Source organism: Rhipicephalus sanguineus, chromosome 2, assembly GCF_013339695.2.
Source record: "Rhipicephalus sanguineus isolate Rsan-2018 chromosome 2, BIME_Rsan_1.4, whole genome shotgun sequence".
NCBI lineage: Eukaryota > Metazoa > Arthropoda > Arachnida > Ixodida > Ixodidae > Rhipicephalus > Rhipicephalus sanguineus.
In genome coordinates this window covers 59,505,683-59,532,040 of record NC_051177.1, presented here as the reverse complement: position 1 = coordinate 59,532,040, position 26,358 = coordinate 59,505,683, and the positions used below count along the sequence as shown (strand labels likewise).

The 26,358-nt window shown below is 43.5% G+C and overlaps 1 protein-coding gene across 1 annotated transcript in view; it reads right to left on the bottom strand.

The window, feature by feature from the left end:
* The window catches only part of LOC119383051 (coronin-7-like), a 31,605-nt gene extending 23,434 nt beyond the window's left edge, over positions 1-8,171 (bottom strand). The window contains exons 1-9 of the mRNA XM_037651034.2: positions 8,087-8,171; positions 6,392-6,483; positions 6,179-6,275; positions 6,045-6,125; positions 5,151-5,221; positions 4,905-5,094; positions 3,567-3,691; positions 2,702-2,788; positions 309-391 (exon numbers count right to left, since the gene is read on the bottom strand). Coding sequence (XP_037506962.1) covers positions 309-391; positions 2,702-2,788; positions 3,567-3,691; positions 4,905-5,094; positions 5,151-5,221; positions 6,045-6,125; positions 6,179-6,275; positions 6,392-6,454 — 797 coding nt within the window. The 5' untranslated portion in view covers positions 6,455-6,483; positions 8,087-8,171. The remainder of the gene's footprint in view (positions 1-308; positions 392-2,701; positions 2,789-3,566; positions 3,692-4,904; positions 5,095-5,150; positions 5,222-6,044; positions 6,126-6,178; positions 6,276-6,391; positions 6,484-8,086) is intronic.
* Positions 8,172-26,358: the final 18,187 nt, after the last annotated feature.

The following is a 26,358-nucleotide window of genomic DNA, read 5'->3' as shown; positions in this document are numbered from 1 at the left end:
ACATGTTCCTATAAGCCCCAGTCATACTGTATTCTATATAATGTAGTCCGTCCAGGATGTTTCTGAAGTTCGTTTCATCAAGATTCTTCTAAATTTCAGAAGTGTCAGCTTCAAAAAGTTGACCTTTTCTATCAATTTTCGGCTTCCAAGGACCCATAAAAAAGTGAGATGGGCAAAATTTATGTCAGCACTTTGACACTATGTAAGCGCAGCTAATCAGTGGCTAGGAGAAAGAAATGCAGCAACCATGCTGTACATCAATCTTCATTCTTATGTGTGGTTCATTGATATAAAAATGTGCTACTGACCCCATGGCACTGTCACCGGACCAGCTGGTGCAGGGAACGTCGAATTTCCGGACATCTCGAAGGCACACCTCACGCTCCCTTGCCTACAGCCAAGAGAACATAATGCTGAAAAAGATGTTGAGCAGCATTGCACGTGATACCAGGCACATCCTGGCATCAGAGACGGCAGTAAACTAATTTATGACGCCCTAACGGGCGTCATAAATCGAGGCTAATCTTTTAGCATCAGTACAAATTTCAATGCAAACAATTCTGAAGCTAATGCATGGCTCCATTTCTAGGTTTGCTTGCATTTGTAATAGTGGCCTATTTTAGACAGGCATTCTGATCTGTTGCTTTTCATTCACATTTTCATTTATTGTATTTATTAGAATACAAAGCGAGGCTTTTTTCCAAAATCCCAAGCTCGAAGTCGCCCCATGCCATATATGCGAGGAATGCTTCAACATTGGATGTTTGCTTGAAGAAGCCTTTCGGGGATCACGTTCCTAACAACTGAAGGAGAGAAAATGCACTCTCCTTGTGTGACAACTCTTCAACTTGATGGAATCAAATAACTTAAGCGGCAGGAGGTTGACAAGGCAATATAGTCCAACAGTAAGGCGATAACTTAAAAAGTTGCTGCAGGTCTCCTAACATGCACTTACATCTTACGTGCACAAGTGTTTTTACATTTCTTGCCCTGATGGTCGACATATCTGGTATCAAATCCACAAGCGCAGTACCACAGCTACTAAGCTACCATGGCAAGTGATGCAGTAAATGAGTTGCTCTGCATCTCAACTTGGACCATGGTGTAAGATATATACTATTTAAGTGGGGACACTTCTCGTCTTGCTTGTGAGGTACATTTAGTTGCATAAAGTAGCAGCAACATGCATCTGTCAGTCCGATGGCGGCAGTGGATATCTGACGGTGGAACGATGCAGCTTTAAGACAAAAAATGTGTCATGTCGTTAAAATAGCAACTGGCGTGGTCAGCAAATGCCAGGGTTGCCACCGACCACCATAGGTCGGCAAACTCACTCATGAGTCGACTCACTCAGACTCACATTGAGCCGTGAGTCCGAGTATGAGTGAGACCGGGCGAGTAATGTTTTCGTGAGCTTGAGTCCAAGTGAGTTTGTTTGAGGAAACTTTTAGCGAGTATGAGTCCGAGTGAGTCCAGATGAGGAAAATTTCAGTGAGTCTGAGTCCGAGTGAGCCCTAAGGGCAAAATATATTTCATGAGTGAGTGAGTGAGCTCCACATTTCTTGCCGACTACGCCGACCCTACATCACAAAAATGCAGCAACACTGTTGCTGGGCACTTGGTTTCATGCGGTAGGCCCCCAGCATCGTGCCTGCCACAGCTGCCACTGTGTTTTCATTGGTGCAAGTGCTGCTTGCCATCGTGCAAAAAAAAAAACGGTGCACCAACGCGCTGTGCCAGTTTATTGTGCAGAAAGGCACAAGATAGGTTGCATTAATTTTTGTCGGTTTCCTCTTTACAAAGACCGTCGCAAGAAAGCAAGAAATTGGCTACAGCTGTAAAATGCGAGAACTTCGTCTTCGACGCCGACTCATCCGTTATGTGGCAAAAATTGAGTAGTTTGTGCGGCCTGTTTTATCAAACAAAATTTATTGCTTTGTGAAAAGTCCTAGAGCCACTGCAACTTCCTCTGTCGTGGCTGCCCCTTCTAAACATGCTGGAGGTGCCCCGGCACGCGGTGCTCGGAGGCAGCTTTTGAAGTTGCTGTACAAGTTGTCACGCGACCACAGAGGGCGGTGGTGAGCGCTGAGGAGAGCTTATGTGCTGCAGCATCGCTACCAATGCCTAAATATACCAATATAGTACCTACCATTGTGTACATCCTACACTTTGACTTGGACAAAAAAAAAGTAAGCAGCTTTGCACTAGTGATGCCAAGCCTGAAGAAAGTACAGAGCTGGGCGACCTCTATTTCTTTATTTTTATTTTCTTTCTTCGTCTCTTCCTTTTTTCTCTCTTTGTTTTTTCTATCTGCTTTTAATCTGTTTATTTCTATTTCTTTATCTATTCATTTCTTTCTCTTTCTCACTCTTTCTATAATCTTTGAACGAAGAAAACACAGCGCCGACCAAAGTAAAATTATATTCTTGAAAAGACATTTCGGCTCCCACACGGGAGCCTCATTCACAATGGAGCATGAGCATGCCAAGCTACGACGACAGCATACGATCACAGCCTACGACAGCCTGGCCCTCTAAAGTGCTCCTTACTTAAAACAAAATGGGAAGAAACTTATCAGAACATGAAGCACACGTTAGCAAATACAAATTTGTGTATTCAGGGTAGTTAACATCACACATCAATGAAGTTGTCCTTCCATACTGTATATCAATAACAAGAAAAAAAAAACGAAAGCACTCACACTGCCCAAACCAGTTGAAAGGATGTAGTCAGTGTGTCCCAACCAGAGGACTCTGGACTCCCGATTATTCGCATGGCCAAGTGCTTGCTGAAGTAGTATAAGGAAAAGAATTGTGTCCTTAAGTTTAATTAAGAATACTACCAATCTCATCAGAGCATGTAGCAGGGAAGACACAAAGTTTGCGTTAAAACACAATTGAAACACAGAGTCAAACATAGTAAGGTGCAGTCTTAATAGGACCATACATACATAATAGAGACATCAGCTGTAGCGACAATGGCAAAATTATTGCAAATATAAAACAAGGAGAGTATAGCTATCCCTTCCTGGCAAACAGTACACAGCTGTAACAGTAGTATTGTGGATACAAAAATGCACTAGAATACCAACACAATGTGCTTGTGCCTAGGATAGGAATAAATTCCCAAAGATTCTGCAAGGCACACAGTTTGTTTGCAATTAGGGTAACAAATTTACACAATGCGAGTCCACTCTCTGAATGGTAGTGGAACTGAATGTTTGAAACAGTGTTGAAATGAATGTTTGAAATAGAGTTAAAAGAGCACTCAGTGCCAGTTACATAGGTAAAAGCAAGAGCTTTCACGACAGATTCTACTAACAAAAGGATGACGTGCGGAGAATGGAAGCACAGCACTCTTTCCAAGCAATGTGAGAAGCACGAGTGCGTAATTGATTTTGACAACGCTTTTGTGACAGACACCGAAACAAACTCGGGAAGGAGGCTTTTACCACAGTCTCGACACATTCAGAACACCCCCAGCAACATCAACCACTTGTTTGAAATGATGCCCACTGTATACGTGCAAAATAGACAAGACCCTGTGAAGACCATTTCAGTACTTACAAGTGAATTGCTTGGTGTCCTGGGGTCCCACACTCTCAGCTTCTTATCTCTGCCCGAGCTCACAAGTTGGTTGCCATCACCTCGCCAGCTCAAGCTCTGTACCAACTCATCATGTTTCAAATCGACTGGGCAGCAAAGGGGACAAAAAAGCTAATCAAGCATGGATAATATTAGAAACAGTTTAATTAGAAAGACTAGAAGCTAATGTTTACAGTTGATAAGACTGCACTGGCATCTTTGGCTGCGTCAGATTGGCACCATGGTGGTGGGGTGGAAGATACGACGAACACCTCCCAAGTTTCATGTTCTGCTATGGGGTAGACGAACATGTGAGCTACAAAATTCAAATATGTGACTGCAGGGCCCCCTGAGAGACACACCGAAGTCAAAATTTAGCAGATAATTTTTAGTGGCCAATTTGTACTGGGAACAACAGCACAAACAATGGAAAACCAATGAATAACGCATGGAAAGCACTGTCCAGTGCTTGTTCATCTGTTCTCCAGTCGCTTAATTGTGCTGCTTAGTTTTATGCCAACTCATCAAAGGTTACGGCAATTTTTAGCTTTGCCTTCGTTGTCCTGTTAGATCCTGGTAGCAAAAGTAGCTTTGCGAGAGCACAGCCAGACTATGTATAGATCACGCATGCTTTCCCTCTAGTCTGGTTATGTTCTGCGGTAGCCCCAACTGTAAATTACATCTGCACCACCTTGCCGTGCTGTCTGCTAGCACACGCTAATGACAAGAATGCACCATGCTTGATTGTCATCATGGCCGCCCCAGCCCAACATGCGGCACTGCACAAGTGGACAGAATATGTCGTCAGTGCTATCAGCCGAAGATGCCATGTGTGTCTTCTATCAATAAGTTCAGTCTGCACTGCTCTTGTGCAGAACAAGATGAGATTGCACCTGCTAGCTTTACAGATAGTGGGCACCCTTATAATAATAGACATGCAACCCTGAAGGCCATGGACATATAGGGAGGGGTTGATATTCAGTCTTGAAATTTATTTTGCAGGTGCCACATGACTTCTGTATCTCAGTTGAAATGATGATGAAATGATAACAGAACCCGGCCCCAACTTCAAATCAAGGAGGTGCCCCCCCCCCCCCCAAAAAAAAAAATTCTGCCTATGCCCCTGACAGGAGCAAAAGGCACTGCTAGGATATGGGACTCTTTTCATGCCTACATTTACACTGCAGCAGCTTAAAAGAACTTCATATTAACCACACATTTTCGTTTTATTTATCTGCATGCATGATATCCAGATAAATAAAAGGTAGGTTTACCATTGAACTTCGAGTGCAATACAAGAAGTGCACAAAAAAAACTTACTGCCAAGCTCCGACTCGTTGACTAGGTCCCAGATCTGAAGGGCACTGTTTGTGGCTGCAGCCAGGAGGCAGTCCACAGCTGGATTGAAAGACAAGTTCTCAATACGGGACTTGCCAGGTCGAAGCACAAGTTCGGGATTTTGGGGCACATCGGGAACAATACCGCCGTCCGGAATCCTCCAGATTTTGATCTGCATAAGAAAACTCTGTCAAGCTGTATGCAGACCACTATAAAATAACAGCTTACAGTGGCATCGTGAGAGCAGGTAGCCAGGAGGCCGTCATCGTATGGACAAAAATCGAAGTCAGTTATGAATTCTGTAAAGCAGAAGGAAGATTGTAGGAACAACAAGAATATTAAACGAAGAATGTTACATGCAATAGGGAGTGCACAGACACTGGGAAGTGGCTGTATGCACGACGATTGGCAAAGCTGCATAAGTATTTACTTTTCTAGTGTCAGTAGCTAGTCCAGGTCACTGGGGGGCCAGTGACCTACAGGTCCATTCGATTCGCCTGCACCAATCGGAACTGGTTCACGGCGGTGCACGAGAAGTTCAGAAATTGTGCAGCGCGAGTTCCATGGTACAAGCACAGTGCGACACGCAGACTGCACCAAGCCGGCACTGTCAGCAGAGGGGGTGCAGGAAAATCATGAACCAGCACTGAACGTCTCCTGCACCTTTTGAAACAAATGTCGTAGTTCAGAGGTCGCCATTGCTGCGCTGCTGAAACGAATGGCAAGGTGCAGCGCCTCGTGAACTGGTTCAGGGGGACAGGCGAATCGAACTAACTTTATGCCGTGCCTCTTCACTGCTTTCACTATTTTACCAGCATTACTATTGCCAGAGCCAGGGTCGACAGCCACATGCCACTTTACCAATGACGTTATACATGACATTTCTGTTTAGTTACTTGACCTTGAGCTGTTTAGGTACTCCCCCCTTTACGATGGGGCAGTAGTGATGCTGCCGAAATAGTGAAAAGCGCAAAGAGGCATGGCATAGGTTACTGGTGTCCCTAGTGATATGAACACTAGCAAAGTAGCGATACTTATGCACCTTTGCCAATCATCGTACATATAACCACCAGGTGCACTCCGTAGTGCATATGACATTGTTCATAAGAACAAGGTACGGACCAGAATGTGCATGAAGTAACGGGCAGTTCTTGCTCTTTTTCCCCGTGTCCTCTAGTGGCAGGACACCTAGGCTGCCTCCTCCTGCATAATGTCAGTCATGAGAAGGCAGAAAATTCCCATTATCTTTCACCAACCTCGACTGTCAACACTGAAGACCTTGTGCAAAGCGCTAGCCTTTATGTGGTTGCCAAATGACTGCGGTGCGCCGACAGATATGTCAAGAACCCAACCCTGAAATGAAAAGGTGGTCACACCGCAATTTACTAGTGCTGTGGCATGTATGCGCTGTAGTGAAATTGTTGCAAAAGCAGCCGAATGTGATGCTATAGAAATGCAAAAGGACTCACTTCACCCTTCTTTGGCACTTTAGGTGTGGCATTTTTGTACTTGGAGCTCTTGAAGCGATACATAGAATGTCCGGTAATTAAACTGAGTATTTCTGGGAAGAAAAGGAATCTGGTGTGAGACAAATCTGACACAGTCAATGAGCACTGCATAAAACATTGACGACGTTCAACACAGCCAGTAGGGCACAGTCAAGCTCCAAGGTAGAGCTGTCAACTGCATCAGCTTCGGTTGGTGGATCATCTGATGTATCTACACTTCGCAGCTCGTGACTGCACAGTGAATGCAAAAAACTGGTCATTCGTTCCTTACACAGCTCTTCTGCAAAGCTCAAGACGAATGATAAGAAACGGAATGATAAGGTACTTCTATGCACCTTTTCAACAAAGGTTCTCTGGGTGCCTCCATAATCCACTCTGGGCCGTTGTAAGTATGCATGACATCCCAAAAATGCACTGCCAAGGCAATGATGACGCGTGCGCCAGCCCTGTACTCCCTGTACAACAGTGAAGGATGTGCTCCCTCTCTCCATTGAAAATGTGCATAGTGAAGAAACTAAGCCTCCCCATCGGTCACATGGGCTATGACGCGAACTTGGCTGCGACGTCAAAGATATGCTCAAAGATGTGGGGCTTTCAAACAGTGACAACATATATGTCATACATATTTACTGACAACAGTGCGCTGTGGTAACACAGCTGCATATAATTTGTTGCTTTTCTAATGCAGCACAGAAAAGGTATCGGCAGCACTCGGGTGCACATGTCACAAATTCAGATGCTGGTGGAAGTTTTGAACAGACCATGATTGAGCTGTTCACGGCGAATGTGCTTCACACCATTAGATAGTTGAGAAGACAAAACGTGTAATGAAATTGTTACACAGGATAAATAATGTTCAGATTAACTAAGAACTATATGCCAAGTTATGTCGGCAAATAATAACCACAGTCCCATTGATATGTTCAAAAAAGGGCAGCTAGCTGCTCAATTGTGGGTATCTTTCTTTCAGTGTTTCGGGAGCAGAGTACTTGAGCATTGTCTTTAGGCTATAAATGTTTTGTGGTGAAGAGGAATGCTCTCAAGGAAGCGGGGGAAGGGGGGGGGGGCAGGAAAAAATTTGCCGGAGGGGGGCGGCCGCTCCCCTTCCCCGCGCCCTCGATCCCTTGGCGCCTCCCCTGCTGAAGCACGGCCGGGCTAGACTGCACGCGCGAGAAACGCGCGTGCGGTCTAGCCCGGCCGTGGCTGAAGCGAGGGTGGCGCCGTCACAAAACACAAGACCTTAGCGGGCTTGATGGCGGTGGCGCTGGAATCGGCGCGGCGAAAGAGTTCCTGCATGCATGGCTGCTCCATAAACATTGGAACTTCAATTGTCAACTTCGTCAGTGCCATGGGCTGCGGGCGCTCGCCGCGCGATCGAGTCGCCACCGGAAGCTCACCAAGGAAATAAACCAACAAAACATCCACGATTGTGCGTATCCGTAATGAGAATCTCGAAGCACAAAGAACCGCTGCGAAAGCGTGAAAAACGAGGCTAATTAACCCTAGCGGACGGAGAACGTGGTACGTGTCCATCTCCGAGAGCTCCCAGCTGTCCTAGCTGGCTCCTTACGGGCGCGCCAAATGTGGCCTCGGAGCCAGTGGCCAGCGGAGCCCTCAGAGGTGACACACCTGGACAGTGAAAGGAAAAACCCAGACCTTTATGTTCGAACTCCGGGTTCAGCCAGACCGAACGCTGGGCGGGGCAAGCGCGCACGTGCCGTTGTTGCAGCGTGCGAGAGCGTGCCCCAGGCCGCTCGTCTTTCTTTTTTATTGCCCGCCTGGCAAAAGCGCGCGCTTTCACTTTTACAAGCGAAAGCTGTTATGAGATCATTTCACCGGCCGTTTTTGGCGCCGTAGTTGTCCGCCGCCGCCGCCGGTGTCCGTAAACATGCTATCGCTCGAAATAAGAAAAAAAAAAACGAAATGAGAAAAAAATTCCAGGATGGAACGAGGTTCGAACCTGGGCCCTCTGCGTGGGAGCCCAGTATTCAACCTCTGAGCCATGCCAGCTTTTTTTTTTTTTTTTCCGGTTGTACATCACACAAACGGGGACAACAGAATTATGTTACATGACACCACGAACATGTAGACACACATACCGTCAATCACTGGATGACCAACATTGCGATTTAAAATTCCTTCATATAGTAAGCAGGGGCTCTACCCTAGCCAACCATGAAGGAACACATTCTTTTGTTTCTTCTACCTCAAGAAACCGGGCCATACTTTCTTGAAAATACTGTCTTGCTGGTCTTCTATCCGGGTCACAGTAAAATCCAGCCATTCGTGAGCGCCATATACTGTGCAAGCCAGTCATCATGATTAAGTCAAAAGGTAGCCCGTCCTCATTGTCTAATGCTAAATACCGAATTCCATGAGGGTCTAACAGAAATTCTTTTTTAATTGTCCTCTGCAACATGTCCCAAAAGTACACCCCCTCCCAACAGTGCAGAAAGACGTGGTCAACTGTTTCAGGTTGGTTACATATTAAGCAATCGGAGCCCCATGGCATATAGAAACCTCGTTCCTCTAAAAAGGTTTTTACCGGTAGTGCTTGAAACTGCTTTGCAAAAAGGTCCTATACAGGCTTTATGTTGGGAAGGAACCATATTAGCATATGCAATATAGCGTGGTAGAAGAGTAAAATAAGCACCAACCGTAGCACAACGCGAATTCTGTAATCAGGCGTCACACAATGCGAATTGCGCAACGAGAAGGTTGTTCAATGCTTCCAACCCATTACAAGGGGCTCCGCCATAATTCATCATCGTCATCAGGCACAGCATCAACAAAGTGCGCATAATGCCTTACATGCGTTTAGCACGTACCACGGCTCTCCGTAGAATGACGAAAAATGGCATAATTTGCCTACTTTCCTACTTCTCAAAAATTACAGTGATTTATAGCATAGTGGGTTCCTCGCAAGTGCACTTGTATTAGTTGCCAAGGAAGCCCATAAGCGCATGATCCATTTCCTCGGGGTCTCAGTAAAGTTCTTTGCCCCCCCCCCCCTCACCTCTCTCCCACGTCAACGTATGTTATACAGCATGGCGGGAGAGGGACATAGCGACCGGGCGTCACCTAATGCAAATTACATAACTGGTGGGCCGTTTAAAGCTTCCAACCCATTACAAAGGGTTGAGCCATAATTCTTCATCGTCATCAGTCGTCGCGTCAACAAAGTGCACATAATGCTTACAGACGTGTAGCTGGTGCCTCGCTTCTCCGCAGAATGACGGATAATGGCTTAGTAGGTGCTTCCGAACTTCACAAAAATTGTGATTTATGGCATAGTGGGTACCTTGCTAGTGTACTTGTATTAGTAGCCCCAAGAGAGCTTACAACGGTGCTTTAGAAACGCCGCTCTTCCAGCTTTCGCTGTGACTGTGCTGTGGTTTCAGCGCAGGCCTGGCGTTTTTTTATATTTTGGCTTTTCCGCCTAAACACCATTTTGAACATTGTGGCAGAACAGGGCAAAGAACGGGACAGTGAACACACAGTACACAGCGCTATGTCCTGTGTGTTCTGTCCCGTTCATTGCGCTTTTTTTCTACCTCCATGTCTGCCATATCGTTCATGAACCAACTAGCCCACCTAAGAACCTTCGGCCACGTTGAATGTTCCTCTCTGCATACATGCGACACGCCTGTGCACGGCCGCGCTTGATGGAACACTAGCATTCTAACCAACGTCGGCCGCAGCTTGCCCTGAAGGTATGCTGAAGGCTTCAGCTTTCGAGGGAGCGCAACACTCGACTTCTTCACGCAAAAAAAAAAAGAAAGCACCAAGAGGTTTAGGAGAGGATACGGTAAAGGAGAGAGGAGATGGCTGTACTTTTTTGAAGGTAGAGGGTCTTTACAGCCTGGCCTGGCCTGACTGCAGCCATCACCCCCACAATTCCATTTATAGAATTTAATTCACACCTTTAATGTTCCTCCATGTAACTCAACATTGCCACAGTACTCTCAAACTACCAGTCAAACATGCCTTTTCAAGAAAGCTCGGACAGCAAAACTTGTGGTGAAATGCTCAAGGACGTTCATGTAGACGTAGATGTCTTCTGAGGTTGCTTTTTCGTCCAAATGCCAGAAGGCATGAAGGGCATTGATATGGCCGCTCGCCTGTGCGGGTACGCAGGTGATTCTTCAGTACTTTCTTTTGGCAGAAGCTTTGGGGGCATAGGTGGCATATACATACGGTCGCTCGCCAGTGTGGATGTGCGCGTGATCCTTCAAGGCAGACTTTCGTGAAAAGCTGTGGGGGCACAGGTGGCACATGTACGGCTGCTCGCCTACGTGGATGTGCAGGTGATCCTTCAGTGTGGACTCTTAATTGCGAGAAGGTCAGGGGGCACAAATGGCAATGAAATGGCTGCTCGCCTGTGTGAATCCTGATGTGCCTTTTTAAATATTGAACGATCTACGAGTCTCAAAGTGACAGAAGTTACACTGGTAGCGGCATCCCTCATGTGGCTTTTAACCATCCGTAGTTGCTTCTTGGCTAAAGGACCCCAATGCTGCAAAAAGAAGACAAGCAAGGCAGGAGTTTAAGAGCAGATGGAGGCTTGAAGTGAAGAATCATTGGACAGAGAATGTTGCCAGAGCCAACGTTTTGCCAAGTGGACTTGCTTTCTTTACTATAGCAACTGCTTTAGCGGCGTGCTAATGTATACTTTTTTCACCTTCTCCCAATGTCCGATGCAGAGTAGAAATAAAAGCATGTGTGAAAATGCCAGGAGGGGGGAAGGCCCTAGGCCCTCTCCCCCTCAAAATTTTGATGGAGGGGGGTGTTTTACCAAAAATTAATAATGAAAATAGGTGTTTTTCTCAGATAGTCAAGGTCTTCAGCAAGTGGGCCTCCCTCGGAAAAAATTCCTGGCTACGGGCCTGCTTTGGGCACACGTTTTCACTCCTCTTCCTTCACTATTGAGGTTGGGGGACAGTGAGCAGAGTGTACATAAACACAACGCTAAGGAAAGCAGTTAATTGCTGCCCCTGAAGAAGGCAAGTCCACTTGGTGAAACGCTGGCTCCGGTGATATTCCCTGTTCAAATATCTTTCACGACAAGAATAACGAGACATTCCTGAGAACGTGTTATTCAACTGAAATTTGCAGTTTCCAAATGTCAGTGTGCACCTTCTACAAGAAAAAAAAAAATCTGTCATCTCTAGTGCCACCAAAACCATAGCTGGGACTAATTCAGGAATCAAAAGAAGCCAGAAGGATCATAACAATTCTATAATAATGATGATTAGCGATGAAAATTCGTCAATGCAACTGCATACAGTGACAATAGCAAGTGAGCATATCATAGATATCGCTTAACTTCCCTTGAAACCTTCAGCATAATTACATGCATGCTAATGATTCGATATACTTTTAGTGCGAGTTTGAAACAACAATAAATTTCACAAAACAGAGTAATTTATTCAGTCTGATGAAATGTGATTAAATAAATTGCTGCGAAGAAGTGCTTGTATGCAAGAGTATAAGAAAACAGCCAAAGCATCATAACAACAGCAATAATAATAATAATCATAATAGGCAATTAAAAAATAACTCCAAGAAAGCTTACATGTGTAGAAGATAAACATAACATATGAGCCTGCAATGAAATGACCACATCTCATCATTCACCAAAAAACTACAGAAGGCACCCATCACATAGATATTCCACATTATGTTTTACTAAATATCTGGGTCAATTTCTTACGAGATCGTTAACTTGCCTTTGAAGAGTAAGACTTTAGGAAAATACTACATCAACCTGAAGTGACATGGCAATGTTCCAATACATCTTTCAGGAGACCATTCAATAAAGACAAAATGAACAGGATTGGCTGGGTCTGTTTGAAATACCCATTTAAAGGAAATGGGAAAGGCTTGAGAAAAAGGCTCCTATAGCAGGACAAAAAGGGTGCTTGCATTTATTAATTAGTATTAATTTCAGAGCTTTATGCAATCACTTTAGAAAAACCACATGCAATTGGGATTCCTAGTGCACATGTAAACGTCCAATTCACAAGAATAATAATATACACAGCAGTGAACAAAATGTGCTAGAGAGATAGTTAACATTCAGTATTCACCACAATAGAAAGCATTGATGAAAACTTTGAAGGTTAACAAGAGCGCCCCCTTAAATTTAGTGCAAAGCAGCATCACATCACCATAGGCACTATTACTTGCTGCAATCTCTGTGAAAAAAAGAGTCCCTGTAGCATTCAATACAGGTCTCAGCTACGACTTAATACAGCAAAACAACTTATCAGGTTATGCTGTAACATCCTGAGAAACAATTTTGAAGTTCAACAAATATGAGCATACAAAAATTCACAGCTCTGCCCAAAAAGTGCAGTACCGATAGCAATAACAATGCACTAAAAAGTTATGTACAAAGTATAAGGTTTGTAGTTTTATAGGCCCTATTATATAACAGTGAATTATTTCCACACTAACTAAATTAATGAGCATATGGTGTCACACACACAAATGCAAACACGAACATCACTCGTAACTGCAAACTCTTTCACACTGGCATGATGAACAATGTAAACAGAAGTGAGTAATCACATAGCATCGCTTCTCGGTTCTTTGAAATAACGGAAGATGGAACATTAGGCACGGAGAAAGAAAGCATGTGAAGCAACCACATATTTTGGTTAACTTAGTCTTTGGAATTACTGCAGAATGCTTGCAAAGCAGGGCTTGTGTATTGCCTTTTACAATTCTTGTTTCACCAAGAAAAAATTTGCAATAATACACACACTTCCCCTTGAACTGCCTCCTTCCCACGTCAAATCTGCGCTCACCATCTCCCTGCCTTGGATGGCAGTGTTCATTGTTTTCTACATTCATAGAGGACACTCCGCACTTCTACCCCCCTCCCCTCTTAATCCCATACTTCAATTCCTCTGCTCAAATCTGTGATGACAGTGCACTGTCTTGTATGCTTTTTCTGAAGATCCCACAACGTGCTGATCATAGGGGTTGATAGGACGTCGCACTCGAGTAATATACAAACCTCTATACCAACACTTGTCCTTCCTGATTTCCCACAATGCCATAAAGCATGAAGCACGCATACGTAGATACCATTCACACACTGATTATTGCATAACATACACCAACACAGCTGGTGACCTGTGGCACAAAGGATTTGGTGTTTACAAGTTTACAATACAGAGCTGTGGTTGCTCATCTGTAAGAATGCAAAAGTTTTCATTGAGCTTATAACGTACATAATATATGACTGGTCTGTTAACAACACTGCAAAGAAGCACTAATAAAGCAATACAACAACGTCGCTTCATTTTACTGCACGCATAACAATACTCTAGTGACAATATTGAAGCTATATCACCACTCGACTCACAGCTTTGATATTTTTCTACATCACTCAGCACTAGCCCAGTGCTCCAGAATAACCAGTCAACTGTGTTTTCACAAAATACTCCGCCAGCAGGACTCCCAGTGAAATCGTCAGTGACGTTCATGCCAACGTTGGTGTTGTTTGAGGTTGTTTATCTGTGCAAACACCCAAGGGAAAAAACGGCATTTATACTGCCGCTCGCCCGCGTGGGTGCACAGGTGCTCCTTCAACTCAGACTTTCGCGAGAAGCTCCGGAAACAAAGACGGCGCATATTTGGCCTCTCACCTGTGTGAACGCGCAGGTGATCCTTCAGTGTGGACACTTGCGAGAAGCTCAGGGGGCACCAGTGGCACTGAAATGGCTGTTCGCCTGTGTGAACCCTGACGTGCCTTCCTATATCGCAAGTTTTGTCAGTCTCATAGTCACACAAGTGACAATGATAGCAGCGTCCCTGATGTGGATTCTCAGCGTCCCTAGTTGCTGCATGGCTGAAAGACCTCGACGCTGCGCAGAGAAAACAAGACATCCCTGAGAATCTGTTACTCAATCGAAGTTCCAATGTTCTCAGTTGCTTGCATGCACCTTATACGAGAAAAAGAATCAGACAGACCCCACCAGAGCTGAAAGATCTATAGGTGGGACTAATGCAGGAATGAAGTGAGTTAGAAGGACCGTAACTTCAATATAATAATAATTATTACTGATGAAAATTTTCTATCAATATTTGGTGTAATAATATGCTGACATGAGAGACTTTTATGGTGAGCTATGAAATACCAGCAATACATTTTATTTACAAAACAGAGTAATTTATACAGTGTGATGGAACGCACTTAACAAAATGATCATGTGACCAATGTAAAATGCTTAATTGCAGCAAAAAAAGTGCTTGTATGCAAGAGGACAACAAAAAAGCCAAAGCATAATAATACCAATAAGCATAACAGGCAATTAAGAAATAGCCCCAAAAATGCTTACATGCACAAACAATAAAGGTAACAAAGATATGACACTGCAATGGAATCACCATGTCTTATAATTCACTAAGAAACACCACAGGAGGCATCAATCACACAGTTGTAATAAGAATAACATGGGCTGAGTTCCTAATGAAAAAGTAACATTCCACACACTGTTTTACCATTAGCCAATTGCCTTTGAAAAGCGAGACGTAAGACAAATATTACATGAACCTAAAGTGATATGACATTGTTCCAATGTGTTCTTTAAGAGGAAGCCATTCAATAATATAAAATTCACAGAACAGGATTGGTGGGGTCTATTCCAAATACATGTTTAAAGTAAATGGACAAGGCTGAAGAAAAAGATTCCAATAGCAGGACGAGAAAGCTGCTCAGATTTATTATTTATAATAATTTCGGGGCTTTATGTGCTAAAACGATTGATTACGAGGCATGGCAAAGTGGATAGCTCTAGATATTTCGACCACCTCGGGTTTTTTTATATTACGCTGACATCATGCAGTACATGGGCAGTCTAATAGCTCATCTTCATCTAAATGTGACCACCTCGGCCGAGATCGAACACGCGTCTTTCAGGTCAGCAGCCAAACACCATAACCATTCAGCCACCGGCGCAACATGCTTGCATTTGTGCGTACACACTTGACGCTCCCAAAAACATGAAAATATTGCATAACTCCCACACAGCAAGGCATGCACATTGATTCTACTTAAGCAAATCCCACTTTTTACAACTAAATACATTGGCACATTAGAATAATCACCTGCCATCAGCTTTTCTTGTGCACATGTAAACATATGATTCCCAAGAATGTTAAAATAGACAGCATTGAACAAAGTGAGATAGTGAGATGGCTAATATTCAGTATTCACCACAAATGAGAACTGCAAGGTTAAAGGGGAGAGTGCTCTTAGATGTAGAGCCATTACAAAGTAACGTCACATCACCATATACAATATGACTCCCCGCAATTTCCCTGAAAGAAGGGCCCCTGCAGCATTCAATACAGGTGGCCTCAGTTACATTTTAATATAGTAAAACACCTTATCAGGTTGTACAGCAACATCATGTGAAACCACATTCAAGTTCAACAAATAAGAGCACACAAAAAGTCATAGCTCTGACCATAAAGCGAAGTACTCATAGCAATAGCAACACACTAAAAAGGTATGTACAAACAAGGCTTGTAGTTTTATAGGCAGTATATATTGCAGTGAACATTTCCACACAAACAAAATTAATGTGGTGCCACACATACACAAGCAAACATGAACATTACACGCTGACTGCCAACAGTGGTTTTCACAACACTGGCATGATGAACAACGCAAACAAAAGTGAGTAATCACATAGCATTGCCTCTCGCTTCTCTGAGATAACGCAAGTTGCAATGTCCAGGGGAGAGATTCTATGGAGTCGGCAGAAAGACAGCACATGAAGAAACCACAAATTATGGCTCATTCAGCCTTTAGAATTGCCACATGTACAAAAGTAGCGCTTGTGTATAGTATTTTACAGATAATATTGGTGCTCGAAGCAACATTTAAAATAAACACACACTGCCCCTCCCACTCCCTCTTTCCCGGGTCAAACGTGTGCCCTTCCTTGTATGGCAGTGCCCATTGTTTCCTCCATTTGTACAGCACACTCCTCGTAATTCCACCCCCTCTCACTCCCCCAACTCCTCTACCTGCACTGTTCAGGTGCGTGATGGCAGTGCCCTATACTGCACGCTTTTCCTCGTGATCCAGCATCATACCGAGCATGGGGGCTGATAGGACGTTGTTGTACACAAGTTACATATGAACCCGACCAAACACTACGATTTCACTTACAGTGTGCCTACAATCGCTAATGCACATTTGTCCTTCCTGAATCTCCAAAATGCCATGAAGCATGTAGCACACATAGATACTAAATTTAGGACATAGTTATTGCATAAAGCACACCAATACAGCTGGTGACCCACTTGGTCATGTAATGGTGATGCCTTCGTGAATGTTCAAGTGGTACGCACAAAGGAATTGGACTTGAGAAGGCATTGTTGCGCATCAGTACGAATGCACAAGTTTTGATCAAGCTTATAACGTGTGCATTATTTGACTGGTCAGTCAAGAACACAGCAAAGAGGCACTAATGGTCACAGATCTTCATGCTGATGTTGGTGTCTTCTGAGGTTGCCTTTCTGCCCAAACGCCCGAGGGCATGAAGGGCATTGATATGGCCGCTCGCCTGTGTGTATTCGCAGGTGCACCTTCAATTCAGACTTTCGCGAGAACCTCTGGGGGCATAGGTGACATTTAATCGGCCGCTCGCCTGTATGGATGTGCAGGTGATCCTTCAGTGCGGACTCTCTTTTGAAGCTTAAAAAGCACCATGGGCACTGAAACGGCCGCTCGCCTGTGTGAATCCTGATGTGCCTTTTCATATCAAACAATCGATGAGTCTCATAGTCACAAATGTTACAGTGGTGGCTTGATCCCAGATGTGGCTTATCACCATCCGTAGTTGCCGCATGACAGAGAGATCTGGATTCTGCACAAAGAAAACAAAACATTCCCCAGAACATGTTACTCAAGTGAAGTTCCAATGTTTGCAAATGCTGGCATGTGCCTTCTACAAGAAAAAATGAGAGAACACTTAAGCTTCGCACTCAAGAGAGGAACGCGACAGCACTTTGGGCCCTGCTCACACAGCCTTTTTATCTGCTTGCCATGCTTTGCTTCTCGGTGGACACCCCAACATTGCTAGGGTGCCTCCTAGGGTGCCTACTGCAAGAGCAGTTATAAAGCATCCACTACACCACTATTCACCATTCTGCGAAGTAGCGAAGCGCCAACTACACGTCTGTAAGGCGATACATGCACCTAGTAGCTGTACACTTTATTGGTGCTGTGGCTGATGATAATGTTGAATTATTGCTGATACTACCTCTGTAACGAGTGGGCAGCTCTAAACTAATCACGCTTTAATTAAGCAATTCACATGGTGCAATATCTGGTGCGATTCTATGCTTTTGCCGTGTGTTATGACGACTGTTAATGTGACTCCTTGCCCGACAAGATGCCCGTATAGGGTCTTTTTCCAAAGCAGTTTTAAGCACTGGCGTGGCTCTGTGGTAGAAAACTTGACTACCTGGGTTTGAATACCTGGGTTTGATTCCAGGTCGAGAACTGACTTTTATGCATTCATTGGGATTCTTCACTCAAGGACAATGCTGGTTTTTACTTACGGAAAACGCCGCCCATGTTGCATTTTCTGTGACACAAGGGCTCTTTAACACTGTCATGTTAAAAGAAATGTACCATGGACCCCAGTGTAGCCAAAACCATAACTGGGACTAATGTAGGAATAAAGAAAAGAAGGATGATAACAGGTAAATAATAATGACTATTACGTATTGATGAAAATTCATCAATGCAACTGGACACGATGGCAATAACAAATTAGCATATCAGAGCTATCACTTCACTTCCCTCTCAAGATGCAATATAATAATATGTAATAATAAGCTTATGATTTGGTTTACTTTGAGCAAAAGCTTTGAAATACCAGAAATTCATTTTATTCACAAAACAGAGCAATTTATTCATTCTAAATGAAATGCACCTAAAGAAACAATCATGTGGCTAACAGTTAAATGCTCAATTATTGCAAAATGCTTGTATGCAAGAGGACAATGAAATGCTTAAAAAATACCGGCTATTCAAAATATCTCCAAGAAAAAGCTCAAAAGCACAGAACGTAAACACAACAAAAAATATCATTCATTCACCAAGAAACATTCCAGAAGGCATCAGTCATACAGATGTAAGAAAAATAACAAAGGCAGAGTTCTCTAGAAAAAGTAACACTCCAGTTTTTTTACCAAATAATTTGGTCAGTTTTTTATGAGATCGCTAGCTAGCCTAGTGAGACGTAAGACAAATACTATGCGACTGAAGTGAAACGACATTGTTCCAACAGGTTCTTAAAAAAAAAAAAAAAAAAAAACGTTCGTTCATGACTAAATTATAGAGCATGGATTGGTGGTGTCTATTACACATTTACAGGAAATGGGCAAAGATGAAAAAAAATATTTCAACAGCAAGAAAGAGGTGCCTGCATCTTATCACCCAGGTTTGTTTAACATGCGCTGATATTGCGCAGTACACTGGCCACCATTTGAGTTATGTTGAAACTGCTGCAGCAGGAATGAAGCCACATTTCAGGTCAGCAGCCATGCACTGTAAACATTGAGCGTGGTCGCACTGGATGAAACACTGCTTTTAATGGCCTGTTCTATCTCCGCGTGTGCTCTCTTTCGACGCAGGTGACATGAAGGCGCTCAAACCCAACCACAGGTATACACAACATGTACTAATGCGGTATTCCCGCAAAAAGTGGCCTTTTATTTTGCAGTTCATAGACAAATAAAATTGTCTGTGTTACTGCTTCGTGCACACCCGAAGAGTACATTGAAACACGAATATTAGCGTACTTACTATAATATCAAAGTGGAGAACTGAGAGTGACTGCTTAACATTCTTTTGGCAGTCTTCTGTGTTTATGGGCTTAAGTGTATTTTTGTCAGGCAAAACAAAGTACAATCCTTTTGAGTCACTCAAGTCAGTCATTGTTTTTATGAACTGACAAGCAAAAGGTATATCAGTTGTCCAGAATAATGTACACGATGCATTCTCTGCGTTTACTCAACTCATCTGCTTCACACAAATGCAGCAGTGACTGTACAAAAGAACGGCAGAATACTAGCCCCAAAACGGAATAGAAGATGTGTTTTCAGTAACTTCACATGGTACTCAAAAACTTCTTGAAGATTAATAGGTGTGTAATCAGTGCAGGAGCACTGTGCAGACTTGAGGGTTGAGGGTCCTCTAAATGAGCAGTCAGCAGCAGTTATTCACACTACACAACAGCAATATCTGCCTTCTCCTAGGGCTTTTGACCATGGTGAAGCCTGCTACATACTGCAGACCAAAGTCAATACTCGAGTTGTTCACATAAAGCATCAAAAAAGAAAATGCACCAATTATCACTAGGTTGACAAGAACTCTGTCTATATTGTTCATACACACCTTCTAGGCTAGACATTCAGTACAGTTTCAACCTGTATAAATGAATACCATACGTGATGCATTGTACAGCTGCGGATATTGTAGCATGCACAGAGACTGTTTATGCAAAAATGGCCATACGTATGCTTTCCTTGTAGAATCAGAGGTTTTATCTAAATACAGGGTGTGTATAGCACTGAACAAACACTGCACGTATAATATCCCCTCACATAAATGTAGCTTTCGTAGCAGTTTTGTTACTGCATAAAGCACACGTTGAACTTCATTCGGCACGCCCTCTGCTGCATGTTCAGGTAGTGTTTAATGCTTGTTTCGGGATCTAGTAAGGTATGTAGTTTTACCGGCAATATACATTGCAGTGAACATTTTCACCCTAATTAACATGGCGTAATGGTGTCAAACGTACAAAAACAAACACAAACATCACTCGATGTCAGCAAACACACGCTTTGACAACGCTGGCACGATGAGCATTGCAAACAGAAGTGACTGATCACATACCATCGCCTCTCGCTTCTCTGAGATAACGGAAGCTGCAACATTATGCACGCGGAGACCCGCAGGTGACAGCAGAAAGAAAGCACACGAAACAACCAGGAATGGTGGCTCATTTAGCCTGTGAAGTATGCCACATATGCAATGTAGGGCTTGTGTATCACCTCTTACGTAGGAACATTTGCATAAACGCACGCTTTCCCTGCAACTTTCTCCTTTCCAAGTCAAACGTGTGCTTGCCATCTCCCCCCACTGTACGGCAATGCTCTTTCTTCCCACCACTTCTACAGCACACTCTCCTCAATTCCACGCCCTCTCACTCACCCAACTCCTCCCCCACTTTTCAGGTGCATGATGACAGTGTGCTTCCTTGCATGCTTTTTTTCTTGAGGTCCCACAGTGTACCAAGCATGGGGTCCGATAGGATGTTGCCATACTCGAGTTATATATGAACCATCACACCAACACTAGGATTGCACTTGTAGTGTCTCTGTAATTGCAACTGTAAATACACTTGTCCTTCCTGATCCTCCATGATGCTTTGAAGCATGAAGCACACACAGATACTCAATTCACACCCTAATTATTGCATAAAGCCTATGAACACAAGTAGTGACCTACTTAATGGTATAATGGTGCTATGGGGTGTGACACTCAGTCAGGCATTCGTGCCTCTTCGTCACCCTTATAGACAGTACAAATGTACATATTTTTATGTGCCATTGTCTGAAATAAATATGAATATGTCTTCATGCGTATTCAAGTAAGTGGCTTGCACAAAGGATTTGGACTTGACAATGCAGAGGTGTGGTTTCTATATCAGTATAAATGCACAAGTTTTCATTGACCTTATAACATGCATAATATTGGATTGGTCAGTTAAGAACACAGCAAAGAAGCACTAATGGTCACAGATTTTCATGCTGATGTTGGTGTCTTCTGAGGGTGCCTTTCTGCACAAACGCCCGAGGGTATCAAGGGCATTGATATGGCCGCTCGCTTGTGTGGGTGTGCAGGTGATTCATCAGTCCTTTCCTTTGGCAGAAGCTTTGGGGGCATAGGTGGCATTTATATGGCCCGTCGCGTCTGTGGCTGTGCAGGTGAACCTTGAGTGTAAACTCTCGTCAGAAGCTCCGTGGGCACAGATGGCACTTAAACGGCCGCTCACCTGTATGAACCCTGACGTGCCTTTTCATATCGGGCAATCTATGAGTCTCGTAGTCGCAGAAGTCACAGCGGTGGCTTAATCACCGATGTGGCTTCTCACCATCCATAGTTGCTGCATGGCTGAAAGACCGTGATGCTGCACAAAGAAAACAAAACAGTTTTGAGAATGTCATTAAATTCAACTTTCAAAGCAATCAAATGTTGGCATGCACCTTCAACCAGGAAAAAAAAAAGAATAATAAGACTGACTTTATTGCTGCCAAAACCATATGGGGACTCATGCAGGAATTAAGAAAGTTGGGTAATGAAGTTTATATAATAATGATTATTACTGTGAAAATTCACCAATGCAACTATACATACACTGACAATGCCAAATCAGTACGGCAGAGCTATCACTTGACTGTCCTTGCAAAATTCAGCATAATAATATGCTAATGGCTTGATACATTTTAATGTGAGCTATGAAATACTAGCAATTCATTTCATTCAGAAAATAGGGTAATTTATTCAGTGTGATGAAACAAAAGAAATGATTATGTGACAAATTGTTCATTGCCTAAGTACAGCAAAGAAGTGCTTGTATGCAAGAGGACAATGAAAAAAACCAGAGAATAATGGTAACGACGACACCAACAATAATAGTAATCATAACAAGCAATTTAAGAAATCACTAGGAATGCTCACATGTGCAGAAAATAATTGTTACAAAGATATGAGCCTACAATAAATTGACCACATCAATCGCCAAGGAACATTAAGGAAGGCCCCAGTGACACAGATGCAAGAAAAGTAACAGTTTCTCCAACGAAAGGTAACATTACACAGTCTTGTTGACCAAACAATTGGGTCACTTTTTACCAGATTGTTAACTTGCATTTGAAGAGTAAGAGGAATATTATGTGAACCTGAAGTGATATGACGCAGTTCCAATGTGTTCTTTAAGAAAATGCCAATTACTAATGACTCTGATGTCGCCACTTTCTTGCTGGAGTATGTCATCCTACACCACTGAGCCCCTTGGCAGCTCCTCACCGACCGAGGTCAATACTTTCTTTCCACAGTGGTTGATGACCTTCTACGCACTTGCACAATTAAACCCAAGCTTTGAGCTGCTTATCATCTGCAAACGAAAGGCCTAACTGAGAATTTCAACCAAACCCTTACTGACATGCTCTCCAAGTACATTTCCATCGAGCATCCTAACTAGGACACTACGTTTCCGTTTGTCACATATACCTACAATTCTTCTCCACATGATACCACTGGGTTCTCCCCATTTTTCTTTCTTTTTGGCCGTGGCCTACTATTTGACATACTCCTGCCGACCAGATTAAGTTACGTGTATGAGTACACTGGGGAAGCAATAACGAAGGCTCAAGAGGCATGCTAAGTTTCTTGACGACGACTAGCGGACTCACAGGACAGTCAGAGGTGCATATATGACACCCGCCACAGTGACATCCACTGTGCACCTAGTAGTCTGATTCTACTTTGGTGCCCCTTGAGCCGCGTCAGATTTTCGGACAAGTTACTTGCACGCTATTCCGGCCCTTACCGCATCTTACGTCACATGACTGACGTCGCCTACGAAATCGCCCCTACTGACCCCAATGTAGTTCAGCCTTGTACTGACATGGTGCATGTCCCGAGCCTCAAGCCATATTATTCGACTGCCTCCCGATTAGCACCACGACGGTGCTCCAGCCACCTAAAAATAATGCAATGGGCTGAAGAGGACGACGAAGAGAACAGGAAAGAATACAATGTCTTTGGACTTCGCGAACTGGGTGCCATCTTGTCAGCCGCTGAAGTTATTGTGTACATAGTGTAAATATATTCTTCTCCTTGTAGCAATATCATAGAAGAGGATCGGTGGTGTCTATTCCAATAACACATTTGAAGGAAATCGCCAAAAGTGAAGAAAAAATTCCAGTAATATGATGCAAAAGGTGCTTGCCTTTGTGTATGCACATATAATGTTCTTAAAAGCTTGAAATACTGCTTAGCTCCCACACAACCAGGAATTCATGTTGGTTCTAATTCAACACACCCAACTTTCCTACAACTAAATGCATTGGTACATTAGAATAACCACTTGCGATTAGGATTCCTAGTTCACATGTAAACATCTAATTTCCCAAAAATTTAAAACAGAGAACACTCAACAAAACGTGCTAGTGAGATACCTAACATTAAGTATTCACCACAAATAAGTGCATTAATGAGAACTTTCAAGATTAATGGGAGAGCACTGTTAAATGAAGTTTATCACAATGTTATGCCGCATTATTATAGACACTATGACTCACTGCAATCTCCCTGAAAGAAGAGTCCCTTCACTATTCAATGTAGTTGGCCCCAGCTATATCTCAAAATAGCAAACAACAAGTTGTGCTGCAATACTGCATGGGACCATCTTGAAGTTCAACAATAAGACAAGCATACAAGTCACAGCTCTGCTCATACAGCAATGTGATGGTAGCAATAGCAATGCACTAAAGAGCTATATACAAAGTAAGGTTTGTGGTTTCACAAGCAGTGTGTATTGCGGTGAACATTTTCACACTAACTGTTGCATCGCCACCAGAGGCACCGTCCGGTGGAAGAAAGGAGGGCGGCTCCGCGCCGGAGCGCATAGAACACGTCAAGCCAGGCCGGGAAAGGGGAGAGGACTCATCTTTATTCACAGTGAATGTACAATATTGGTTATAGGAGTTGGTACATGAAATGCCCGTGGTGTTTTGGTGCAGAGACCAAAACTGGTAAAAGCATGAATGCGCAACACCACATCATCTCCGCCTAATAAGGTAAGGAGTTGTACTCTGTATATAACATTTATACAGTGGCAAGGCACTGGAAAGTTCGTATGACATAACATGTGTAAGAAAATTTGCAAAAATAAGTAACATCATTATACAATAGTTATCATTTTATGTTCCCTGAAAACAGGATTATGCAGTAAGTAGTATATGAAAGTAGTATATAAAAGTAGTATAGTAGTATATGAAAAAGTAGAGTATTATGAAGAAAAACGTGTATGTAATCAAGGAACGTAGTCCTTGTACCGTGTCGGCTTCCTCCGGTGTTGTTTGGGACGAAGGGGACAGTTAGGTGAAGGATTTGAGCCTTGGGGCTCACCTACATGCTCGTCGGAGAGCGAACGCGGCAGAGTTTCGCGATTTTCTGTAGCTGGTGTCGACACCGGGTACCCCGTCCGGTGGACACCAGGTAGGGCGGCTCCGCGCCGGAGCGCACGTAGAACACGTCAAGCCAGGCCAGGAACGGGGAGAGGACTCATCTTTACTCACAGGAAATGTATAACATTGGTTATAGGAGTTGGTACATGAAATGCCCGTGGTGTGGTGCTCTGCACCACACCTTATGAAACCGAAACTGGTAAAAGCATGAATGCGCGACACCACACTAACTAAATTAATGAGCATGGTGTCAAATGTACACAAGCAAATACGAACATCACTTGATAGCAGAAAACGCTGGCTTTCACAATGCTGGCATGATGAACAATGCAAATAGGAGTAATCCCACAGAATTGCCTCTCGCTTCTATGAGATAACAAAAGCTAGAGCATTAGGCGTGCAGAGATCTGTGGGAGTGTGCATAAATATAGCACGTGAAGCAACCACAACTTTTGGTTAACTTAGTCTCTGGAATTGCTGCAGGTTACTTACGGAGTAGTGCTTGTGTGTCAGCTTTACAACTCTTGTTGTAGCACCAAGAAAAAAATTCACAGCATATCCACGGGTCAATGATGAAGAGCTTGGGCGAAGCTCCTGAAGCAATCATGGTTACACCGTGAAATCTTCAGTGGTTTCGCCCAGCAGTAATCAAAGCGATAGCCCAGTACATCATCAAAGGCGTGACAAACACTGTATATATTTATACAAGAAATTTTATTATTCGTAAGTGGTAGCTAGACGTGGCTTCCGTTTCCCCTTCATTATAACGGCTTTATGGTCGGTGAAGTGATGGACTGGTGATGGGTCGTAGTGGGATGTTTGCAAAGACGAAGTAGTGGGCAGTTTGCAAAGGTGATTATGCCGGACAACGGAGACGCGACAAGGTTAGACTAAGAGGAGCTTCGCCCCTAAAATTTGCAATAATACAGACACTTCCCCTTGAACTGCCTCCTTTCCAGGTCAAATCTGCACTCACCATCTCCCTACCTTGGATGGCAGTGCTCATTGTTTTCTAGATTCATAGAGGACACTCCACACTTCTACCCCCCTCTCACCCCCCTCTCACCCCCATACTTCCCTTCCTCTGCTCAAATCTGTGATGACAGTGCACTTTCTTGTATGCTTTTTCTGAAGATCCCACAACATACTGATCATAGGCGTTGATAGGATGTTGTTGCACTCGAGTAATGTAAAAACCCCTATACCAACACTAGGATTTTGCTTCGAGGGTTCCAATAATTGCTACTGCAATGGCACTTGTCCTTCTTGATCATCCATAATGCCATTAAGCATGAAGCACACATACGTAGACACCCATTCAGACCCTAATTGTTACATAAAGTACAGCTGGTGACTGGCAGCTTGCACAAAGGATATGGCATTTACAATGCAAAGCTGTGGTTGCTCATTTGTATGAATACAAATGTTTTTGTTGAGCTTATAACGTACATAATATTGGACTGGTCAGTTGAGAACATTGCAAAGAAGCACTAATAAAGCAATAAAACAATGTCACTACCTTTCACTGCATGCGTAGAGATGTTCCAGTGACAATACTGATACCACGATATAGCTACTAGACTCACAGCTTCGACATTTTACGACATAACTCAGCACTGCCACAGTGCTCTCGA